At 31.2% G+C, this 22240-nt stretch overlaps 1 protein-coding gene and 1 long non-coding RNA gene across 2 annotated transcripts; both read right to left on the minus strand.

The window, feature by feature from the left end:
- Nucleotides 1-1727: 1727 nt before the first annotated feature.
- LOC143081760 (sulfotransferase 1C4-like) lies at nt 1728-12385 on the minus strand. The gene is made up of 6 exons (XM_076257476.1): nt 12285-12385; nt 7725-7959; nt 6575-6898; nt 4906-5006; nt 4184-4346; nt 1728-2090 (listed from the first exon to the last, which is right to left on the minus strand). The coding sequence occupies exons 2-6, from the start codon at nt 7915-7917 to the stop codon at nt 1981-1983; spliced, it is 891 nt and encodes a 296-aa protein (XP_076113591.1). The 5' UTR covers nt 7918-7959; nt 12285-12385; the 3' UTR covers nt 1728-1980.
- A 7579-nt stretch (nt 12386-19964) lies between these two features.
- On the minus strand, nt 19965-21993 carry LOC143081761 (uncharacterized). The gene is made up of 4 exons (XR_012980072.1): nt 21843-21993; nt 21082-21241; nt 20566-20614; nt 19965-20058 (listed from the first exon to the last, which is right to left on the minus strand). It is a non-coding gene; the product is annotated as an uncharacterized LOC143081761 (long non-coding RNA).
- Nucleotides 21994-22240: the final 247 nt, after the last annotated feature.

Raw genomic sequence — 22240 nt, forward strand, 5'->3', positions numbered from 1 at the left:
TAGAAAAAGATACATACATATTTTAAAAAAGAAAGTGGATTAATTGGCACAAATTACTTAAGCTATTTGTGAATTAGTTTTGGGAGTAGAAGGCTGAAGATATTTTGAAATCAATTCAAATTAATTTCTAGTGTGTTCCTTGAAGTTAAGCTAGCTTTAAAACCAGGTTTAATCCACCCTTTTCTGCATATGAAAATGCCTGTACCAAGTTAAGAATATGGCAGTTGTTTTTCATTCGTTTGATATGTTTGAGCTTTTGGTTTTGCCATTTTATTCGGGATTTGCCTTTTTGAATTTAACGTATGTGCCAAAAAGAGTTTTTTAAAAACTCCTCCTTTTGCACTCTATGTTTACATACCTTTTAATATAGTTTTAATTTATTTGTGTTGCTACTGTATTTTTACCGAATTACCTCTCAAATATAGATCGTTTGTTTTTCTTCACGTACCGATATTATCGTTATAACATATGTGACAGGTATAAGTATTTTCAATTATTTTCGATCACACTAGTTCTTTAATAGGTTCATTTTTTTAAGTAGGTTTTAAGTTTTTTTTTAATTTTCAGTAGGATTTCTTGAATTCGAATTATACAAAAAAGTAAGTACCACTGTTAAAAGACGGATAGTATTCACAATTGAAATATGATTTCCACTGGGACAACTATCCCCCATATGCGAAAAGGTAGGGATGATTACAAATGTAGGTCACCGACGTCCTTTAACAACTAAATTAACCAAAAAAGATTCCGTATAGCTAACTTTAGAAGGTTCTCGATTGACAAAGTGATAAAGGTTAAAGCTGTAATTAGACGAGTGCTACATGTGGAACAAGATCTGCGTACTCGTACGGAGCTAATGAGATCAACTCCAATTCGGTGGGGTTCGCATTCCCAAAAATTTATATTTCTATGATGTGTTTTGTGAACTGTTGTTTTGTCTTTGAGTCGATTTTCTTTTCTCGTGACGTTTGAATGTCTCTTTGAGTATCTTTTGTCTCTGTTTAATTTTTTATTCGAAACATTCAAAATTGTCTGAAGTTATTGACCTCTATCAAGCAAGATTTTTATATTGAACACAACAATATAAAATCCACAAATAAACAAACGATCACTCAATCCTGATATTGTTTTCTCATTTTGACTGATCATATATTATGTGCATATCAGTCAATTGTTTAGAGAGATCAAATCTACTTAACTTGTTATCCCCGTGATGTAATATCAAAATGATTAAAGACGAGAAATATTTTATAATAAAAAATAAACAGCAAAATTCTATGACGATCGAAAACAATAATCATGTATACAAAACAGGCAATCAGACGTAAATATATCAACAATATTAAGATGGATTGATCGGTTTGTTTGTTCTTTTCATATCGTTATATGCATTAAAAGAATGTATCGCAGAAAAGAACAATACCACATGACAATAGTTAAAAATAACGAATGCGGTGAAATTAAATTATAATTAATAACTAAAAGCAGGAAGCTTATTGCAGTACTAATCTGGACTATGTATTTTGATAAATACCTTAAAAATAAGTTGAGCAAAAGACATTATATACATCTGAGTGCATTGATTCCAAGACATTAAACCATGTGAATGAACAATGTCGTTTATTGTTAAATTTACATGTTAAGACATGATATTTTTGCATTTTGTTTATGTAAATTATTTTGCCTTTTTAGCTTTAGATTCAAAAATTAAATCCTGGAATAGTATATACATGATATATGATGAGTTTATTTGAACATGTATATGGATATAAACAAATAGGGTACTAATAATATGAAGAGAATGAACCAACACCGTTTGACAACAACTTATATTATTTTTGTGAAATGTTTCCATACTCGAATACATGCCGGACATTTTAATACAATATTTTTTCAATACGTCAATGCCTTCTAAAGCACGAGTATACAATTTTATAAAGTCGATTAAAGCCTGAAATGAACCACCTCCATAAGATTCAGCTATGCAAAGGTCAACTTCAGATTACTGTCTTTCATTTTCTCGTTGAACTGAATATCAAACTGTTCATTCTGTGCAACTGTGAAATAATTTTTCCAGTCTCCTATTTCTCCTGAAATTGCAGTAAAAAATATAACTTTTTGTTAACTGTTGCGTTAGAACTGATACATGTTCTAATTTCAACTGCAGCAACACAATATTTGAAAAAAGGTAGACTTTGAAACTAGTATCTATAAAGATTGGTTTACTTATGCTTTATATCTCAAGATTCGAGAAGTTATAATATATTTTATCTTTTATAACTTAAATCTCGCAATTGATACGCTATTCCTATGCTTGCATTTCCTATCATGATAATCTTGATAGAAGGTTGCGGCTCACAAGGAAGCTATTAAACCAAGAGTTCCAAATGGTAGAGTTGAAATCATCCCTTCGTAAATTTTACGGACGCTATCACGAGTTGGTTGACCGTTATGGAATAACCGTTTCAAAGATGATATCGGAAATTTTCCTTACGTCGTAACTACAATCCCCTTCCCTTTCATGAATGTGACCTACCGAATTAGACTATTTACCGAATGTGTTATAACATAAGCAACACGACGGGTGCCACATGTGTAGCAGGATCTGCTGACCCTTCCGGAGCACATAAGATCACCCCTAGTTTTTGGTGGGGTTCGTGTTGCTTATTATTTAGTTTACTATGTTACGTTTGGTATTGTTGTCTACTTGTCTTTTTCATTTTTGGCCATGGCATTATCAGTTTATTTTCGATTTATAAGTTTGACTGTCCTTTTGGTATCTTTGGTCCCTCTTTTATTGAGTGTGTAAGTCTTCTTTCATTTTTAGCCAGACGTTGTCATTTTTTTTTTATTTATGAGTTGACTGTTCCTCTGGTATCTTTCATCTCTTTTTACATGTTTTATATAAAAAATTTGCATATCTAACTTGGTCATCGTTCAAGGTTGTGCCTTCAGCACTATTTAGGACCTCGCAGATAGAAATATACTTGTACAGCGACAGATTTTCAATAAGTGTAGGATGCCATGATTTCAGCAGTACCAGAAACATTTTTGTAGCAGTATTATATATTGTATGTTTTGTTTTCCTTACTCTAAATGACTCTGTTATATAATTAGGATGTAGGAACGAATCATACATTCAGTAATTTCGCAGTGACATATCTTTTTAAAATCATTTGAAATAATTGAATAATCGCCACCATACAATGCATTGATTCCCAATGAGCCAGTTGTTTGAATCTACTCTTGGTCCATGTTTGAATATAAAACCGTCGACAGTATTACTTTTTGTAATTACATTTTCAGGCATTAGGACCTTACAAGAATGTTAAAAAAGGTGATTGATTTTTTTTATTTGAACATTTTCCCGATGTGAATGAAGTAAAATCAGTATACAAGTCAGTTGTTGTGCTTGGCAAGAACACTAGATACATGACAAATCAAACTGTGGTGGTGTTTTGTCTATTGTTTTATACTATGTGTATAGATTTAGATGCATTATTTTTTATCCATCGCTGGTATGCCCTAGTAGCGTGAGCGGAATGTGAGAGGCCATATGATAGATTCCCGACTGCTTCAAACATTTAATAGGCTTCAAAACAAATGGCATTTGCTGCTTCGTCACATTACACCCTTCATTTGGGAGTAAGTTCAAGATGATTCCACTCGGAATCAAAATAAAATTTCTTGATTGGAAAGCATGTATTTGAATCAGGTGTTTTTTGCCCTGAATTTATGGTCATACAGTTATATGTTTAAAATGTGACACAATTTCTCAATCCGATCCACATGTGAAACACTAGTTATGTCACATCAAAACGTTTTGTACAGTTATGGATATAATATCTCTAACTAAGCGTTAAACACCAATCAGAACCCACGTTATGCATAATATTTTTTATTATTGCCGTTGAACAACTTCCTCTTTATCCTTCATAATTGTAATTCATCTCATTAAATGAATTTCTTAAAAACTCCTACATGTTGTGCATATTTACCATTATCAATGACTTTTAAAATCCTTTCAATAAACAAACTTGTTTATATTCAGTTGATAAGGAATCTTAACACGATTTATTGAAACGATATTAAAGTTTAAATGGAAACTAAAGTTTTTAACGGAAAAGGCAAAATGTACAAAACAACAAAAAATAAACGGTATTTTAACGAATATATCACTAACCTTTTCTATAAATAAACCCTTTGCCATCAAAAACTTGAGTGATGTCAAACTTTTTTTCTTGCATATTTTTAAATGACGTTGCCTTAGCTACCTCTTCAATATGTGTCGCTGAACACTCTACACCAAGAAAGTCTGCAAGTTTCTTTATTTCTTTTACAGGTTCCTGCAATAATTCAAGTAAATCTTCATTTAAAAGTGTTCTAGTACTGAGTTTTCTTGTTATATTCATTTTAATAAATTATCGATATTTTTTTCCCAAATATATGTGTTATTCGATATGTTTACTTTTTTACTTTTGTAGGGGTCTATGTATTTAAGAGTAACCACTGTTTGTTAAGCATTCATTAATTCTCATTAAGGTTATGTTTAAAAAAATATCGTGGCAACATCCCGAAAACGTCGAAGGTCCTACATGCGCCTGAGTGATTTTATCTAATACAGATTAAATAAATCTTCATTGTCAACACTCTTAATTATTTAACTTTACTCACCACTTAACATTTAATCCTACTAGTGATGTCATTTGACCCCCCCCCCCCCATGAATAAATAAATAAAATATATGAATAAAATAAATGGCAGGACCACTAATAAATCATCAATGTAATCTACCGACGATTACCAAATTGTCAGGTTGAACGTTGATATTTATTCAAACTTATTTATTGTATAGTTTTGACAGAAATCAAAGTAAACATTTGTCGTACAGCTATAATGTATTACCTGTTTCATATCTTCATAGTAACAGGTATAAAGCATTCCTGAAAAATCCTTCTCTGCTTGTTCCATTTCCAACTCATAATCGTACCATGCACCATATACCACTGTCAGTAATAAAACATGAAAAATAAAACATTTATTTTGTAATATTAATTTAAACTTCAATTAAGCACACGCTAAAAAATAAATGGATTTGTATCTGCATCAAACCTTTGGATATTATGAAAGGATTTTTATCTGAACTCAGAGAAAAATCAAATCGGAAAGTCCATAATCACATGGCAAAATCAAATGGAAAAACACATAATCGGAAATTCCCTAATCACATGGCAAAATCAAATGGGAAAACACATCAAACACGAATGGACAACAACTGTCATATTCCTGACTTAGTGCAGACATTTTTTAAATTTAAAAAATTATGGATTAAATCTATTTATTTAGATTTATAAACCTTTAAAATGTAAGTTTGTTGCTTTTGGTCATTGACAATGTTGGGTGATTAATTGCAAACGTGAAACTTGAATCCAGAAGCCAAAAACTGTATATGCATCTATAACTAACATTCTGGTTAGTGCATCGGACTACTAACACAAAGGTTCCTGGTTCGATTCCCGTTTGGGATGAAAATTTCAGGAACTCAATTTTCGGCTCCACCTTGACACCATCTGCGAGTATGGTCTTTAGGAAACGATGATAGTCCGTCGGAAGGGAACGATAAATGGCTGACCCGTGTCAAGAGACAGCCATATCTCTTGCACGTTACAGACACCTTTGTAGATGTCGAAAAAGAGTAGGCTAATGCCGCTACAGGGCAGCACTCGCACCTGCAAAGTGGAAAGGGATTAATATAAGTTGCAAAAATTGTTTCCCAATCCACTATAAATAAATATGTTTAAGGTGGTACCCAACACTTTCACTAAAATTAATTTGGCTCTTTAAATTTTTATAAAATTTTGACAAAGTATTTACTTTGACCCTTTAACAAAAATATAAAAATTTCAAAAATTTTGAACCAACCATTTTATCAGAAAAATTAAACTGGTTATATAGCAGTTTGACAAACACCAAATTCGATCACTGAGAAGCTTAATATTTCCTTTACAACACAACGTTATTAAAACATTTAGCTGACTTTACAGAGTTATCTCCCTGTAGTGTTAGGTACCACCTTAAATTAAAAATTAAATTAACTAACATTCAAACACAACCGACTTTAAAATTATAACAAACATGCAAATAAATCATAACAGACGTCAAAAAAGATTTTCAGCCACGAAAAACATATGCCTATGGCAAACACAAATACCTTGCTTCTTAAAAAAAATGCACATTATCAGATATAGGAAGATGTTATATGAGTACCAATGAGATAACTTTACATCCAAGTAGCAATTTATGAAAGCAAACCATTATAGGTCAAGGTACGAAGCCTTCAACATAGAGCCTTGGCTCACAGCGAACAGCTGCCTAGGCCCTGAATATTTGTTAACCCATTCAAATGGGAAAACAAACGTTCTAATATCTGTAAAAACGAAAAACACTTATGAGCCACATAAACAGGTACAACCCCTATACATCAGATTCCTGACTAAGGATAGGTGCAAACAAATGCAGCGGGATCAAAAGTTCAAATGGTACCAAACCGTCTCCCTTTTTTTGTTATACTTACGTTTGCCAGCCATCCATAAAACAAAGAAATCATTCCATGAACCATTGAAATTTGTGAATTTATCCTTTGAAGCGTGATGATAAAATGAAACACATACGTCTTTTGGATTACGTACAATGTGAACTATTTTGTTCTTCTTCTCGATGTGTTGTTTAGGCAAGTATTTGAAGCTACAATGCGTGTCAAGTATTCTTGGTGACGGAGTACTGTCTAAAGATGACAAATCACCTATACCTTCCAACATAGAGTTACTTTTAGCACCCTTTTCTAACTCAGTAGTGTTTCTTAGTAACATTTGCATTATTTCGTAAACCCAGTGCGTACCTATAAGTAAAAAACGCAAGACTTGAAAACACCATTAAATTAGAAATCTTTGGAACTTTATTCCAAACAAATGAAAATCGCAAAATATTAACAATTCTATTCGTAAAATTGTTGTAGTTTTTTTTTTTTTTGTATTACGACTATCATCTCTTTCATATTTTAAAATGCGGAATAACAAAACCAAACTAAATGAAACGACCAAACTGAATGGCCAGCATTCATACTGTTCCATGTTGAGAAATATGCTATTAATGTCATCAATTGATTGTACGTGTTATAAAATGATTTTTGCTGAAGCATGAACTCTTCGTCGTTTGAATCAGATTTTGCATTTCCAATATTTTGAAGTGAACATGTTTTGTCGACATGTTAATTTGATGGAGAAAATAGTACTGCTTGGTGATTTATATCTCAAAAGAAGCATACATTTTGTGTTGTTGAGGTTAATCATTTGTTTTACAGTTTGCTTTTCTATGTTTTATACGACACGGCTTGATGTGTTAAACTGCAACTTGAGCACATTATTTCACTCAATAAGTTGCATCTTATAACTATTGATAGATTCATTCTTTCCTCTAAACATGTTAAATGCTATAATATTTGTGCACATTATTACCTGATTTACAATGCGTAACTAGATGTTTTGTGTATGTTGTTTTTTAAATGCTAAATATTTGTGCAGATTATTACCTGATTTACAATGCGTAACTAGACGTTTTTTTTAATGCTATAATATTAACAAATCATTACCTGATTTACAATACGTAACTATATGTTTTGTGTGTGTTGTTTTTTTAAATGCTATATTATTGGTGCAGATTATTACCTGATTTACAATGCGTAGCTAAAATGATGTCTGATTCTCTTGATTTAAAATCCATAATATCTTGTATCGTTTTCTCTGCTCCCTTTTCTCTGAATGGAATAAATGACGGATAGCTGATTCCGTCCCACCCCGGCTGGGGAACTGATTCTAATTTCTCCACCATTGTCTTCATGTCCTCCAATTTCATCTCCATCTAATGTATGGTGGGTATAAAATCATGCAGTGATGGTTAATACTAAAATTTTCAAAAAATAAAGTTTTTCCCTTATTGATTTAATAAACGTTTGACGTAAAAACCACATAATATTCACTCAATTTCAAGTATTTTAGAAAATCGATTGTTTTTGCTTCATATTTACCATTGATAATGTTTGTCAAACGAATTACTCAAACAATATCAAATTAGAATAAAATACTGTGAAAAAGTATCACAAAAAGGATCTCCCATGCATATTTAAATAGTGAAAAACTTATACAAAAAAAAAAAAAAAAAACAAAAATCGAATGCTATTGATCAATAGAAAAAGTGAAAAAAAAACTGACATATTCTTAACTAGGCACAAACATTTTTCAAAAAAAGGAAATGATGGACTAAGACAATGCAGAAAGATATCAGAGAAAAAAACTGCATATAAAAAGTAAAATTACAATATACCGAACTCTGCAGAGAATTAAAAACAAAAAGTCCATCATTAATGGCATAATCAGAAGCTCAAACACTTCAAACGAAAGGAAAACAGTTGTTTTCGTTAGTGGATTAACCTGTTTTTACAGTCGCATAAAATTCTATTATATTGACAACAATGTGTCAGCAAAATAAACAGACATAAAAAGTAAAAATGTTACTTATTGAGGTAGACCATTCAATATTGTGCTAAAATCTTTATCTTTTAATCACTATAAAAAAAAAGTAAAATCTCAACAAAGAAAAACAACATGTTCTATAGACAAAGAAAAATCAACTAATAAAGGACAACAAAAACTTTTTATTTACATTAACCAAATATCACGAAGGTGGGATATATAAATACCTAGCAAAAAAATTGACGAAACGCTCAAGGTAAAAACTAATTAAATAAAAAAACATATAACACGTTATTGAAATGATATACAACGTTTGCCCATACATTAATGACGTTTCAGAAAGTCTAAGTAGTAGCTGTACAGTCTTGAATACCCAATAAGTGGAATAAAGCATATCCAATATTGAGGTGAGGTTGCTATATTGCTGCTAATGTGGTGTTTTAAGAGGAGGATGTTATTAATTTCAAAACCAAATTTGTCTCGTTTGTCATAAACTATGCTACTGATATTTTCGCTTGGCTCACGGGTTTCACCTGCAATCCTAGTAAATCTTACAGTTAAATTGTGTCATAGGAACATGAGGAATTTATTTGTGACGTCATAAATGTAGGTAAATTCTATTTAAACATATTAATCTGGCATAATTTGTCAAATTTGATGACAGTTGTACGAAAGAATCTTCCTTACCTACACTACAGCTCCAAACCTCTTCCTATAATTGTTTTCGCTATATGATATTCATATAACACATTTGTCACTTTTCTGCCAAATTGTAAATTGGTTAACGGTTAGTGCCACATATGAAATCATGAAAAAAGTTGACAAAGGTGACGAAGTATTGACTATAAGGTAATATTGTTTTTCTATTTCAGGTATTTCAGGGATAAATATTTAAATTAAATGAATCAGGTACAAATGTACGTGTATATGTGTATCATACTTAAAGATAAAACAACTAGCAATATATATATGTTCCGGACCATAGGAGTATTTGGACCATACGCGTATAGTCATGACCATATGGATTTATACTCATATGGTCCAACCATACGCGTATGGTCGGACCGTACGCGTATGGTCGGGGTAATTAAGAGGTAAAATTATGCTTACCTCTTTATATAACCCTTCTAGTTGTCACGTCATTAAAAAGACACTACCAAAGGTTATTTTTTCATTAAAAATTAGTAATAACAAGATTAACAAAATAAAATAAGCAGTTTCACACAGTAAATTTAATCACTAGTCAAAACTATAGTAAACATTTTTTTCTTTACCGATATGTTATTACGAGTGAATGGCAAAATGTCGACCTGGGAAGATAACTTCCAAACGTGTTTTGTTTTAAAAAAAATTAATGACGTCGCCAGCAAGGACACTAGTTAATTTTCTTAAAGTTGTCTGGTGATATGATGTACTTCAGTCATGTTACGATGTTGGAGATCTAGAGCTTTTTCACCGTAGACACATCGGAATGACCCAGGACCCAAGAAAAGCTATGGTACCGTGTGGACGTAAATGTCACCTTACGCATCCATGCAAGAATACAATTAGCGATGAAAACTAACTTTGGCATCAATATTTAATGTTATTTGAATTGTAAATAATACAATTGCATGTAGTAATCATTGTTATTTTATAAAGTTTTCGCATGCATATTATTGAAAAATATACCTATATGGTCCAAATACTCATATGGTCCGGCCCGTTTATAACCAAACGAGTATATACTCATATGGTCTCTCAACAGTATCCTTTGAAATATGGTTATTCCGGAACTTTGCATTAAGATCATATCCGTATTGTATAGCAGCAATTATAAACTATGTATCCCCTTAGTAACGTACTTTCACTTTAAACCGGAAATCATGTACTATTTTTTGTCGCGTATAGACTCAATTTTAACCGTTTCTGTTCAGGTGACCAGTGGGCACCGTTCAGCGTAACTATTATCCTTGTGCATATGGTTCGACCATACGCGTACGGTCGGACCATACGCGTATGGTCGGACCATATGAGTATACGTATATGGTCATGACCATACGCGTATGGTCCAAATACTCATATGGTCCGGAACATATATATTAGATTCCCTTTTGCAATGGAAGTCTTAAAAACCCTTTATGTGGCCGTTTAAAGCTTAACTGTTTTTTCTCGTATCATATCATTGTAATTCAAATTGATGGGATAAAAGGTTTACGGATGTTAACATTTTCGTTTGGTATAATTTTAAAAAAATCACAAAATGCTTTGGAAAACAATGACCTTAAATAAAAGAACGCCAGAACAAAAACATATATAACCCAGAAATATGGAGCTGCAACATTATATTATATGTGAATAAATAAAGGAAGCAGTAGTTTACCGGGAAACATATTAACTATAAAAGCAAACGAAACACGAGAAAGGAACAATAGAAACCCTGAAGTGCAACAAAAATAAACACAAACATATATACAAAACGAATTATTTGATAACACTTGCCATGTGTCTGACCTGATACTGGATATTTTAAGAAATAATGGATGGTTAAAACCGGTTTCTTGGTTAGCTGAACCTCCCGCTTTATTTCGATGTAAAACAACCGCTAAAATGACAACACTGCGTGACAGAAATACAACACAAACACAAGCAAGAACATGAATTACAGAGAAAAAAACAACATATAAATCGTAGAACAACATAGATGAACAAGGTATTAAATAAAACTGAAAATAAACTGGAACTAAGCTTACTCTATGCATGCCAGGACAAAGGCAACTAACGTTAACTTAGCCTATGCTTGCATTGACTAACACAACAGACTTAGTCCATGCATGCATGAGCTAAACTATCTTTACATAGATATTTCAAATGGTTCAATTATTCAAGCAGACTTTTGACTAAGTTAACGTTAGTTGCATTCGTCCTTGCATGTATGTAGTAAGCTTAGTTTCCAACTTTTCATGTTTCCATAGCATGCAAATAAACTCATCATAGATACCAAGACTAAATTTAGTATACGCCAGACGCGCGTTTCGTCTACAAAAGACTCATCAGTGACGCTCGAATCCAAAAAAGTTAAAAAGGCCAAATAAAGTACGAAGTTGAAGAGGATTTAGAACCAAAATTCCTAAAAGTTTGCCAAATGTTTAGTCATAATATCAATTGTTTGAAATATGTTTTTTAAAGTAAGTTATAATGCACAATATGTCTTTTAATCGCAATAAAGAGATTGAATATGAAAAAATCAACTATGAAGGAAAAAATGACAGTTACATTAAATTAAAAAATGATTTCACTAAAATAATGTAATTAAGCTGTAAGAAGCAATGCAGATTTTCTAAAGATGATGTTTATTTCCAGTTTTATTTAATACCTTGTTCATAATGCTAATCTAAATAAAATCATCTGTAAGTTTTCACTACAGTGAGTGGAAAATTTTTCGATCAAGATTAATGGTATATATTGGGGGCCTTTCGTTTCTGAATTCTTTAATGTTAATGATTCTTTATACTCTTTGTCAACTGATCTCTACTGAAAATTTTAAAACCCATGACATATTTTCACGCATTTGTATTTCATTTGGTCTATATGCTTTAGTCCTATTTATTAACGTATTTTCGTAAATTCATCATATAACAGTTATTGTTCACCTGTTTTTGAACATCAAATTAGCACAGTCTATAATTTATTACATAAACAACAATTCGTAAATACTAAAAATAATTTAGACTTGTAAGGAAAATATGTTAAAACTCATGATGCAGCAACACTCACCGTATATGTATGTCCGACGAATAAAATTGATCAAATTTATTTCAAGATACATTTTATACTTTCTTTATCGATCCACCTAACGCAATGATAACAGAAACGGGTTTAAAATCTAGTACAAAAACTTTATTGTTTTTATGAATGTCACAACGTTCTAAATATTTTAAATGTATGGTGTCTGAATTTGTTTAATCATGAGATCAATTTTAAAAACTGACTATAAATTTAAAAGAGGGACGAAAGATACAAGAGGGACAGTCAAGCTCATTAAGAGACAATAAACTGACAACGCCATTGCTAAAAATTAAAAAGACAAACAGACAAACAAAAGTACACATGAATTAACATAGAAAACTAAAGACTAAGCAGCACGAACCCCACAAAAAAACTAGAGGTGATCTCAGGTGACCTGGAAGACGGTAGCATTCACATGTTTCATACAGATTATTCTTTTTAACTGCTTCATTGGTATTTTCAAAAATGAAATAAAATCACTCAAAAATATCAATCAGATGGAAAAATGCGTCTTTAATGACTAATTACTTTTATGGATAAAAATAGAATAAAATGATGAGGTTACAGAATCAACAACCGACAACATCATTGTCAAAATGTCTAAGAACAGCTGGAAAACACTTCACAACACATTCACAGAAAAATAATGTTTAAGCAACATAACTTTCTCGAAAATGTATTCTTTTGGCAAATAATACTAACAATGATAATATTGTTTGTATTAGCAAATTACTTTTATCTAACTATTAAGAAATTAACATTATTTAGACACGTTTTCATTTGTTAGCTTTATATATTTATGTTAAAACAGGTTTTTTATGTAAAATAATGAATCTCGGATCTTTCAAAATGTGTGGTAAAAATGTTATCACTAACACAAAGCTTTTATGTGGTTCATTAGGTTGAACGATTGTATTTAAAGTTATGTCAAGGTAAAACATAGTATATTACATTCATGGGAATTGGATAACTGTTATAGTTGCTTGTCATCGGATCATTCTAGATATAAATCCATTAATTGGTCACAGGTACAGAAAACAACACCAAATGTTATCGTCCGTATTTAGAACAATTAGACAAATAATGAATTAACAAAATTCACTTGTTGTTAGTGTGCATGTTCAAAATCATGTTGTCTTGTGAAAGTTAACGATGGTGGACATGTGCCGTTATAATAGATGACATGATCACAAAACACTTTTCAAATTTCAAACTAATCTTTAAATAAGTGTCTCTGTGTTCGTGAGATCAAAATCAGCTACAGATTCACTGTGAAATATACAAAAAAGTATAATTTAACAATGCTATCATGATCTTTTACACATACTAGATTAGTTGAGTACAGTATGAAAAAATGCTTTAATAGCTGACTATGCGGTATGGGCTTTGCTCATTGTTGAAGGTCGTATCGTAAGGGTACCTATAGTTGTTAATTTCTGTGTCATTTTGGTCTCTTGTGGACAGTTGTCACACTGACAATCATACCACATCTTCTTTTTTATATTTAAGAACAAAAATGATTTCAAAACGGAAAGTCACCAGTCAAAATGCAAAATGCAAAATCAGATTCTCAACTACATTAAACGAATTGATAACAAATGTCATATTTCTAACTTGGTACAGGCATTTTCTTATGGAGAAAAAAGTGGATTTAAGGTGGTATGGGTGTCTTCCTCCATCTTGGATTGTAAAAAACAGAGAACCAAAGGTCCATATTTTCTATCAAGTTAGCAAAATGGGATGCAGGAATGCAGATATTTAATGTGATTTTCATTTAAAAGAACCAATTTATAAGAATATAACTTACAAATATTAATATTTTTGCAAATGTTGATTAGCTTTGGTTGTTTTGAATTTTTTTAAAATTGGCATTTCAAGGGGAGGTAACTCTAAAACAGTGCATTTTCTGAAGGATTCTACATGAAATTTTCCTATTTTGTATTTTAGCCGGAAAAAACGTACGGTGACCTTATCTTTCTTTTGATATTCTCAAAGCATTGTCTGAGATCTATCTTTTCCTTAAGTATTTAACAATTCTATATTTTGTTTAGTTTCTAATCACAAAATGGTGTTTTTTTCCTGTATAATCCATACAAAATGTGTTATTTTGTCACGTCCTGTAGCTTGAGAAAATGCACGGTGACCCATCATTTTTATTATATTTTTCAACATATATCAATAGATACTACGTTTTGGCAAAGTATGAACAAATTCTGTCATTTTTATTTTAGACCTCTTGCTGCCGGAGGGACACATATGTCCAAACCGGCAGTGCCGGAGGGACACATATGTCCATGGATAAATTTATGCAAGCTTCTTATCAATGCTGTATCTCTTTCAATTAAAATACGGAAGAATAAACAGGGTTATGTTTTTCTCCAATTGGTCCCAAATGTAGTGGTCATTTTGTCGTGACGTCATATATCGAATGACGTCGTTGTTTGGCATGTTACGTCACAGACGTTGAGCTGTCGTATTTTCCGGCATATGAAATGCAACCTTGAAAAACGGTCGGCAGCAAGAGGGTTAACCAAGTAATATAGAACTCTTTATAAATTCAAGATCAGACAAGTTCTTAACTTACAGATATAAAACTACAAAGTAGTTAAATCATAGGAATTGGAAAACTTTTTTCAAAGTGCAGTGAAAATAAACAAAAATAATTTAAAAGACATTTGTACTAACTAGATGTTTTAACAACTAAACTAAAATAAGACAAAATTGGAGATATAATGTTTTGCTTACAGAAGCATGTAAAATGTTGATGTTCAAAGACATGTTTGGGTCAATTAGAGTGGTTTTTTTTTCAAAAGAAAAAACAATAAATATTGAAATACACTAATTAGCGACAAGTTATTGTCATGCAACCACATTTTTTGGACGAAATCGCCGTGACTTGATACGACTGCAACGCTAAAGCAAAAAAAAAGGCACGAAAACCATTTTAAAAGACAATGCTTGTTATAGAGGTAAACCTTTGAAATACTCTCATACAACATATATTGAAAGATCCGTTATTATATTATTTCTTCAAATGACTACAACCTCTTTCGTTGAAAAAGTAAAACATAGAAAAATTGGAAAAATTGAAATGAGACTCGGACCTTAGAGAAAATCCTTTGTAAAAGTCTTAAAAAAATATTCGACCTAACTGTTGGCTACTATCGTACCGTAAAATACATCTGTCTTATTTCTTGTTTAAATATGTTAAATAGTAACCAAAGGCACCAGGCTTATGATTTGAACCGCCAGACGCGCGTTCCTAAGACTAATCAGTCATTCTCAATGATACATCAAAAACAAATATATTGGAAAAAAATATAAAAATATGTCGGATTTGAACTTTAAACAACGGATTCAATTGAGAAGCATTCATTTCAATTCCAGGATAGTGACAACTCAACACAAAGACAACTCGCACAAGCACAAGTTAGATTATTCTTGAACACACGTGGAATCTCTTTTACAGACATCTCAGACCAGTTTGAAAAATTGAAAAAGGGTTGAACTACCTCACAAATATTGCAACTGAATTTTATCACATATAGAAGTAAATACTATAACTTTGCTGTTCAGAGTAAAGTCGGCAGAAGAGAATGGAAAAGGTTTAATTAAGATTTAAAGTTTGTCTTAAAAAAGTTGTCTCTGTTATTTCAAAATTGTTATTTTTAGTGAACAGTTTGTTAATAAAATTTGGTTTATTAACAAAATACAAATATGAAGACAGTGGTCAACACATATTTTTGATAAATACGAGTTGACGATTATTTCTAATATAAGCTTATAATTTAATCCTAATGAATTATATAAAAAAACAGAACTTTAATATAAATGATGTGTCGTATGTTTTATTAAGATTCGGTAGCAATTGATACTCCTGTTAATTCGGGCGTCGATGAATAGTATTTTGTAAACGAAACACGCGTTTAGCGTGCAAAATATTAATTCTGGTATTTCTAATGAGTTTATCTACTTAATTGTTCATAGATTGAAAGAAGATTGAAGTACACAATGATTTAATTTTTACATTATGATATTTTCTTTTTCAATTATTACTACTTTATTTCTAAGGAAAATGAAGATTTCCATCGCTTCATGGTTGAGTCGCATTAAATATAAAATTGAGTTCACATATATCCATAAACTTACAAATGCTAAGAATAACAGTGTTAAGAATATTTAAACGAAATACAATTTCCAAGATTAATTGATTAAGAGTTAATAGATTCTTGGGGAGAATACTTTGAAATGTTAAAATTATTTCAACGTGGTCCATACTTAAGTATAAAAGAGGGAGAGTCAAACTCATAAATCAAAAATAAACTGACAACGCCAGTAAAGTTTGTAAAAACAAACGAATAACTGGTCTGAAGAATGTATCAAATTAGTCCGAGTTGTCTTTAAATTTGTCAAAGATGTCCTGGTCCGATTTGTCTTTTTGGTCCGAGTTGTTCTGATTTGAGCAGCTTACTAAATTCTAAAAAGTTGTATGTTCACCGATATGTAATTTTTCGCCAATTGTTTTATTTGTTTACAAAAGAAATCTGAGAATGGGACAAAAATTGCAAAAATGTTTATTTTACATGTTTAATAAATTTCTCCTGTTAATTTATTTTCCCCAAACTATTATATTTTCAGGTTAAAGTTGATGTTAATCGGCACAGCAAACGTCCTTGACAAAAAAAATAAAACGTCGACTTAGGGGAATGATGGCAAAATCTTTAATAAAAAAAAACTCAACTGTGGAAGTTAGTTGAGGGTGTCTTTGAGTCACAGCCAAATACTGATATTTTAAGTCGTTAGGTGATTTCTATTTTGAAGAAAGAATTTTTTTTAAGTGACTATTTTATTTTGAGTGCCTCCTCCAACGTAAGCCAATAACTTCTTTTCTAAGGTGACATGCCCCGTTTGTATGCCATCTTAATCACCAATGTTTACAGTGTCAGTGGTACACGTTGTCGGATTCCTTTTCAAGAAGGAATTAAGTCCAAACAGCAATATTTTCTTATCTTCAAAGCATTTTAAGCAATCAAAAATGAAGTTTCTGTTTCATTAAACGACCAACTACGCATGTGTTACTGAACAAAAAATATATGAAAAGTGAAAAAAGTAAATTACTTTATTTGGAATTAAGTTGGGGACAAAATACGGTGATCATTGAACTCTGTCCTTTGTATAAATCATCCGTTAAAGCTTTCAAATAGTTTTATAATGAATTGCAGGATAAGATACTACATAGCATTGCATAATGATAAGTTTGTTAATAATTTGATTTATCGAAAAACCGATTTTGATGTTGATCTTTCCTGCTACATGAAATCTGTATTAAAACGCATACTTGGGATTCATAATCATTCGTTGGATACCAAAGTTTGTGGGTTTTGTGGGTACTGGTGAATCACGATTTTAAACGTTCAACGAATTAAAATTTTTCGATATGCACAAATTCGCAAAATCATAAAATCAAATATTCACGAAAATGCAGATTTTCCTCAAATCACGAAAATTAATAGCCACGAAAATGAAAATATATGAAAGAGTCGAAAGAAGTGTAAAATATAGTTTATGATCGGTACTATAGTATATCCCACAGCTCCGCATTCTATTTTTTCTAATTATCTTATTATTACCAAATGTATTTTAACTTTGAATAAATGTCGTTTTAGTTACTCTGAATTTCATTTTAGGCCTGGCCATATTTCCCCCGGATTTAAGAGTAACGCCTACATGTAACAATATTTAAGCAACGTACTTACTAGTTAAAATTGAGAATGGAAATGGAAATGTCAAAGAGACAACAGCCCTACTAATGAGTAAAAAACAGAGGGCCACCAATCAGTCATCACTGTCACACAAGTCTTTTTCTAAGATTTAAAAACGACTGATTTCAGTCACTTATAGCCGCTTACATATATACAAGTGATTTATTGCGTTTCTGAGTTTAAGCCTTTTAAACATTATTATAAGTACCCATGGGTCTGCAAGGTCATACAGTGTACCTGGGTACCAATCGCAAAAATTCAATAACTAATAGCATAGAATTCTAGTTAAATGTAAATTAGCATATTTGCTTTATTTGGTAAACAGTATAGCCTTAAGGGTTAATATTACCATAAGGGTTAGGCTTATGGTTGCCAAAAAAATTATAAAAACATGGAACATGATGTATAGTGGCTGTCGTTTGTTTGTTTGGTTCAACAGTGTTTTTCTCGTTTGTCGTTTCTTTTTATAACTAAGACCGTAGGTTTTCCTGTTTAAATAGTTTAACACTAGTATTTTTTGGGGCTATTTATAGCTTGCTGTTCGATATGAGCCAAGTGTCCGTGTTGAAGGCCGTACGTTGACCTGTAATTGTTTACTTTTACAAATTGTGACTTAGACGGGGAGTTGTGTCATTCTAACTTGTCTACTTTCCAACTTGCTGACCTGTCGAATAGTTGAGATATTTACATTTAGACGGTTGGCAAGCTAACCTGTTTATCAGAACAATTTTTAAATGTATAGGCTTCCGACTTGTCAATAATGTGAAATGCAGAAATAATTGTTCAGTCATTTAAAAAAAATTGTTTAAAATATGTGGGATTAAAACATAGTAGAACAGTTTTACATAACTTGACTAACACATAAAGAATAAAGAAATATAATTGAAATCAAATGTAGACAATCCAACGCCCGAAAGAAAGATGCAAAACACAAATAATAGAGGAAACAAATCAGCGATACACAAAATAAAAACGACCAACTATTGACGCAATACGCAATCTCATACACCCAATATGTTTCTAATATATATTTGACCTTTTTTTCGAGTCTTTGTGAGTATGTCAGTTATCTTTTCTTGTGCTTTTTCCTATTCATGTTATTTTACGTGAATGCTTCTTTATTGTACACTTTCTGGTATAGTCATCTTTTTTATCAACAAAGTATTGGTTTGTTATCAAATAACTCTTTCATTTAAATAAGTCGTTTTGTTTATGTTATATTTTATTTTATAAATAATGAAATTGTGTGGGCTCTGGTTACATTTGAGTTTAATGTTGTACGCTTTGGTGGCCTTGGGCTGTTTTCTGCTCTTTATTCTGGTTGTTGTTTCTTTGACATATTCTCAATTTCCATTCTCAATTTTACTGTTATGGAAAACATAATCTTTACAGAACAAATACTTATCGTTCTTGACTGAACAACGAACGTATGCTTTCAAAATGACTATACAAAATTCGCTTTTTTAGTAATGTACATATATAAAGGAAACAATAGTATACCGTTATTAAATAGTCGCAGATCGTTTTAATTGAAACAAATCCGGGTTACAAAACAAAAACCAAGGGAATCACATCAACTATAAGATAAAAACAACAGAACAATAGAAACACTGAACTGCTACAAAAACAAACACAAACATACATAGAAACAGACTATGTTATAACAGCAAACATCATGTTAGTTTTTCGTTGAATTATGTCTTTAGTATTATAGTTTTGTTTCATGTCTAAAAACTTGACAGCCAGCTATATGGTATGAGTTTTGTTCATTGTTGAAGGTCGTACTGTGATCTATAGTTTTCTCATTGACAATTATAAAACATCTCATCAATATAAATACGTGATCAATAATAGACATTTCTATCATTTCCTTAATTCATATTGCACTTAAACATTCAACAATACAAACATTTGTTATGCTTTATTTGAATTTAAATTGTTAACGAAAAAAAAGTAGCCAGAAATCTGTGAGTGTCCTGGTCTGCATCAGATGTATTTATCTGAAATGAAAACAGATGTTGTAGTCTCACAAACAATTTTTGTTCTAATAAATAGGTACATTTCTTATTTACATACAACAACACAAATTATTTGGTTATACAAACATACGGCATAAACCAGATTTCACAAGGTAAACCAACGCTTACAATAAAAAAATACAGTTTCATAATTTTTCTGTTGATCAAATATAAAAAATACTACTTAAGGTGTATCTATATATGATTTTATGCCATTAGCCAGTTTGGTATTATAGCAATATATGTCTATTTTTTTAAATACGAGTAGCAGTTAACTCTAAAGTTTCAACATTAAATATCACATATAATAATACTATCACAAAGTTTGTTACCCTTCATAGCTTATTTAACACTTTTAAAGAGCTCATTAAAGCAGTAAAAAAAAAAAAACAAAAAAAAAAAACAACACCCGAATTATGCCTTTACTTTATGCAGTTCTTTATATAAGACGTCACAGTATAAATCTAAAACAGTAATAAAATTACCTACCAGCACTGTTTAGCAGCATTCAGCTCTTTATCATTGAGAACTCCATCTCCTATTTTTTATGAAAAAAATGTCTTAAATTACTTACAATAAATTGTGGGGGAAAAGATAGTAATAGGGATATTAATTCGGAAACTATTCCAATTATTTCAAACTTGTATTACACACTACAAATCCATCATCGGAGACTGATAATCTGCGATGTAAAAATGCATATCTTTAAACTATGAATCAAAATAATTGTCTTCGATAATACAAGCTAAACAAATTAACCAGACGTGAAAGAATATAGACAAACCCGTTTTAAAGTCTTTCAGTTGCTAATCTTGCTTTGTCATCAAACTATGGTAAATTTTGCAATGTATCTATGAATTTATTTTGTTCTTTTGAACATTGTATTATATTATATGACAATATGTGTGGACGCCTTACGAGAACATTCCTTTAAACGGGTGGGAGGTAAGCAAACAATTAAAAACCCATCAGTAAAATATTCATATACTTGTAACTATAACTCACCGTTTTCATCGATAACAACAAACAACTCTCTTACACCAGTATTTTCTACGTGTTGATTGAGTGCCTCGGCAAACTCTTCTATACCTATCATATCGTTGTTGTCCAAGTCGTAGTCAATAAGATTACACGGAACATCAAAGGAGTATGGTTTTTCCTTAGTCTTAAAGTGAAAAAAAGACACAAATCAGATTTATGTCAGAATATCAGAAGGGCAATTACCTCCCATTTTTTTCATGTATTGTTCATGTTTCAAAGCCTAACGATATAACATTGGAAGTAGGAAAACAAAAGTTGAACAATTCATGCCGTTTCAAAAAAAGTTTAATCTGGGCTTGTCACAATCCAAACAATAATCTTATTGGAAGATAATTGAACATTTATAGTTCATTAATACTCGGATGATGATGATGATGATGATGATGATGATGATGATGATGATGATGATGATGATGATGATGATGATGATGATGATGATGATGATGATGATGATGATGATGATGATGATGATGATGACGATGATGATGATGATGATGATGATGATGATGATGATGATTGATGATGATGATGATGATGGTGATGATGATGATGATGGTAATGATAATGATGGTAATGATAATGATGATGGTAATGATGATGATGGTAATGATGATGATGATGGTAATGATGATGATGGTAATGATGATGATGATGGTGAAAAACAAAATGAAAAATTAGTATACATGTAGATATATTAATATAATATTAATGTTTATATTATATACCTCGATCGTACGACGTCCTCTTCTTCTCCTCCATCGAATCTTAATTCTAATCCTAACCCGCCAACCGGCTGTGCATAGATGGAATAGCAACATTAGTGCAACAAATCCTATTAACAGTTTGATCTTGTTCATATTTACTCTTGACTGAAATAAGAAAAACGAAACTGAAATTCTATGATATTTAGATTTATTGCTATTTTTCTATCAATGTATGTATATATATATATATATATATATATATATATATATATATATATATATATATATATATATATATATATATATCTGTAACAATAACATCTTCATGCCTTATATATCATGTACTGTAGTACGCCGCTAGATTAAAACTGACGAGGAAAGGTAACACACGGCCAGCGAAAGCTCTTTTTTTGAGAGCC

This window comes from Mytilus galloprovincialis, chromosome 7, assembly GCF_965363235.1.
Source record: "Mytilus galloprovincialis chromosome 7, xbMytGall1.hap1.1, whole genome shotgun sequence".
Classification (NCBI taxonomy): Eukaryota; Metazoa; Mollusca; class Bivalvia; order Mytilida; family Mytilidae; genus Mytilus; species Mytilus galloprovincialis.

Excerpts from the sequence above, each read along its gene's own strand:
- LOC143081760 (XM_076257476.1), bottom strand. The coding sequence starts at position 7,917 with ATGGAGATGAAATTGGAGGACATGAAGACAATGGTGGAGAAATTAGAA. Across the intron at positions 6,899-7,724 it reads AGCTACGCATTGTAAATCAG|GTACGCACTGGGTTTACGAA; the intron begins GTAATAATCTGC and ends TTTTACTTATAG. Across the intron at positions 5,007-6,574 it reads TTTATGGATGGCTGGCAAAC|TGGTATATGGTGCATGGTAC; the intron begins GTAAGTATAACA and ends TATTACTGACAG.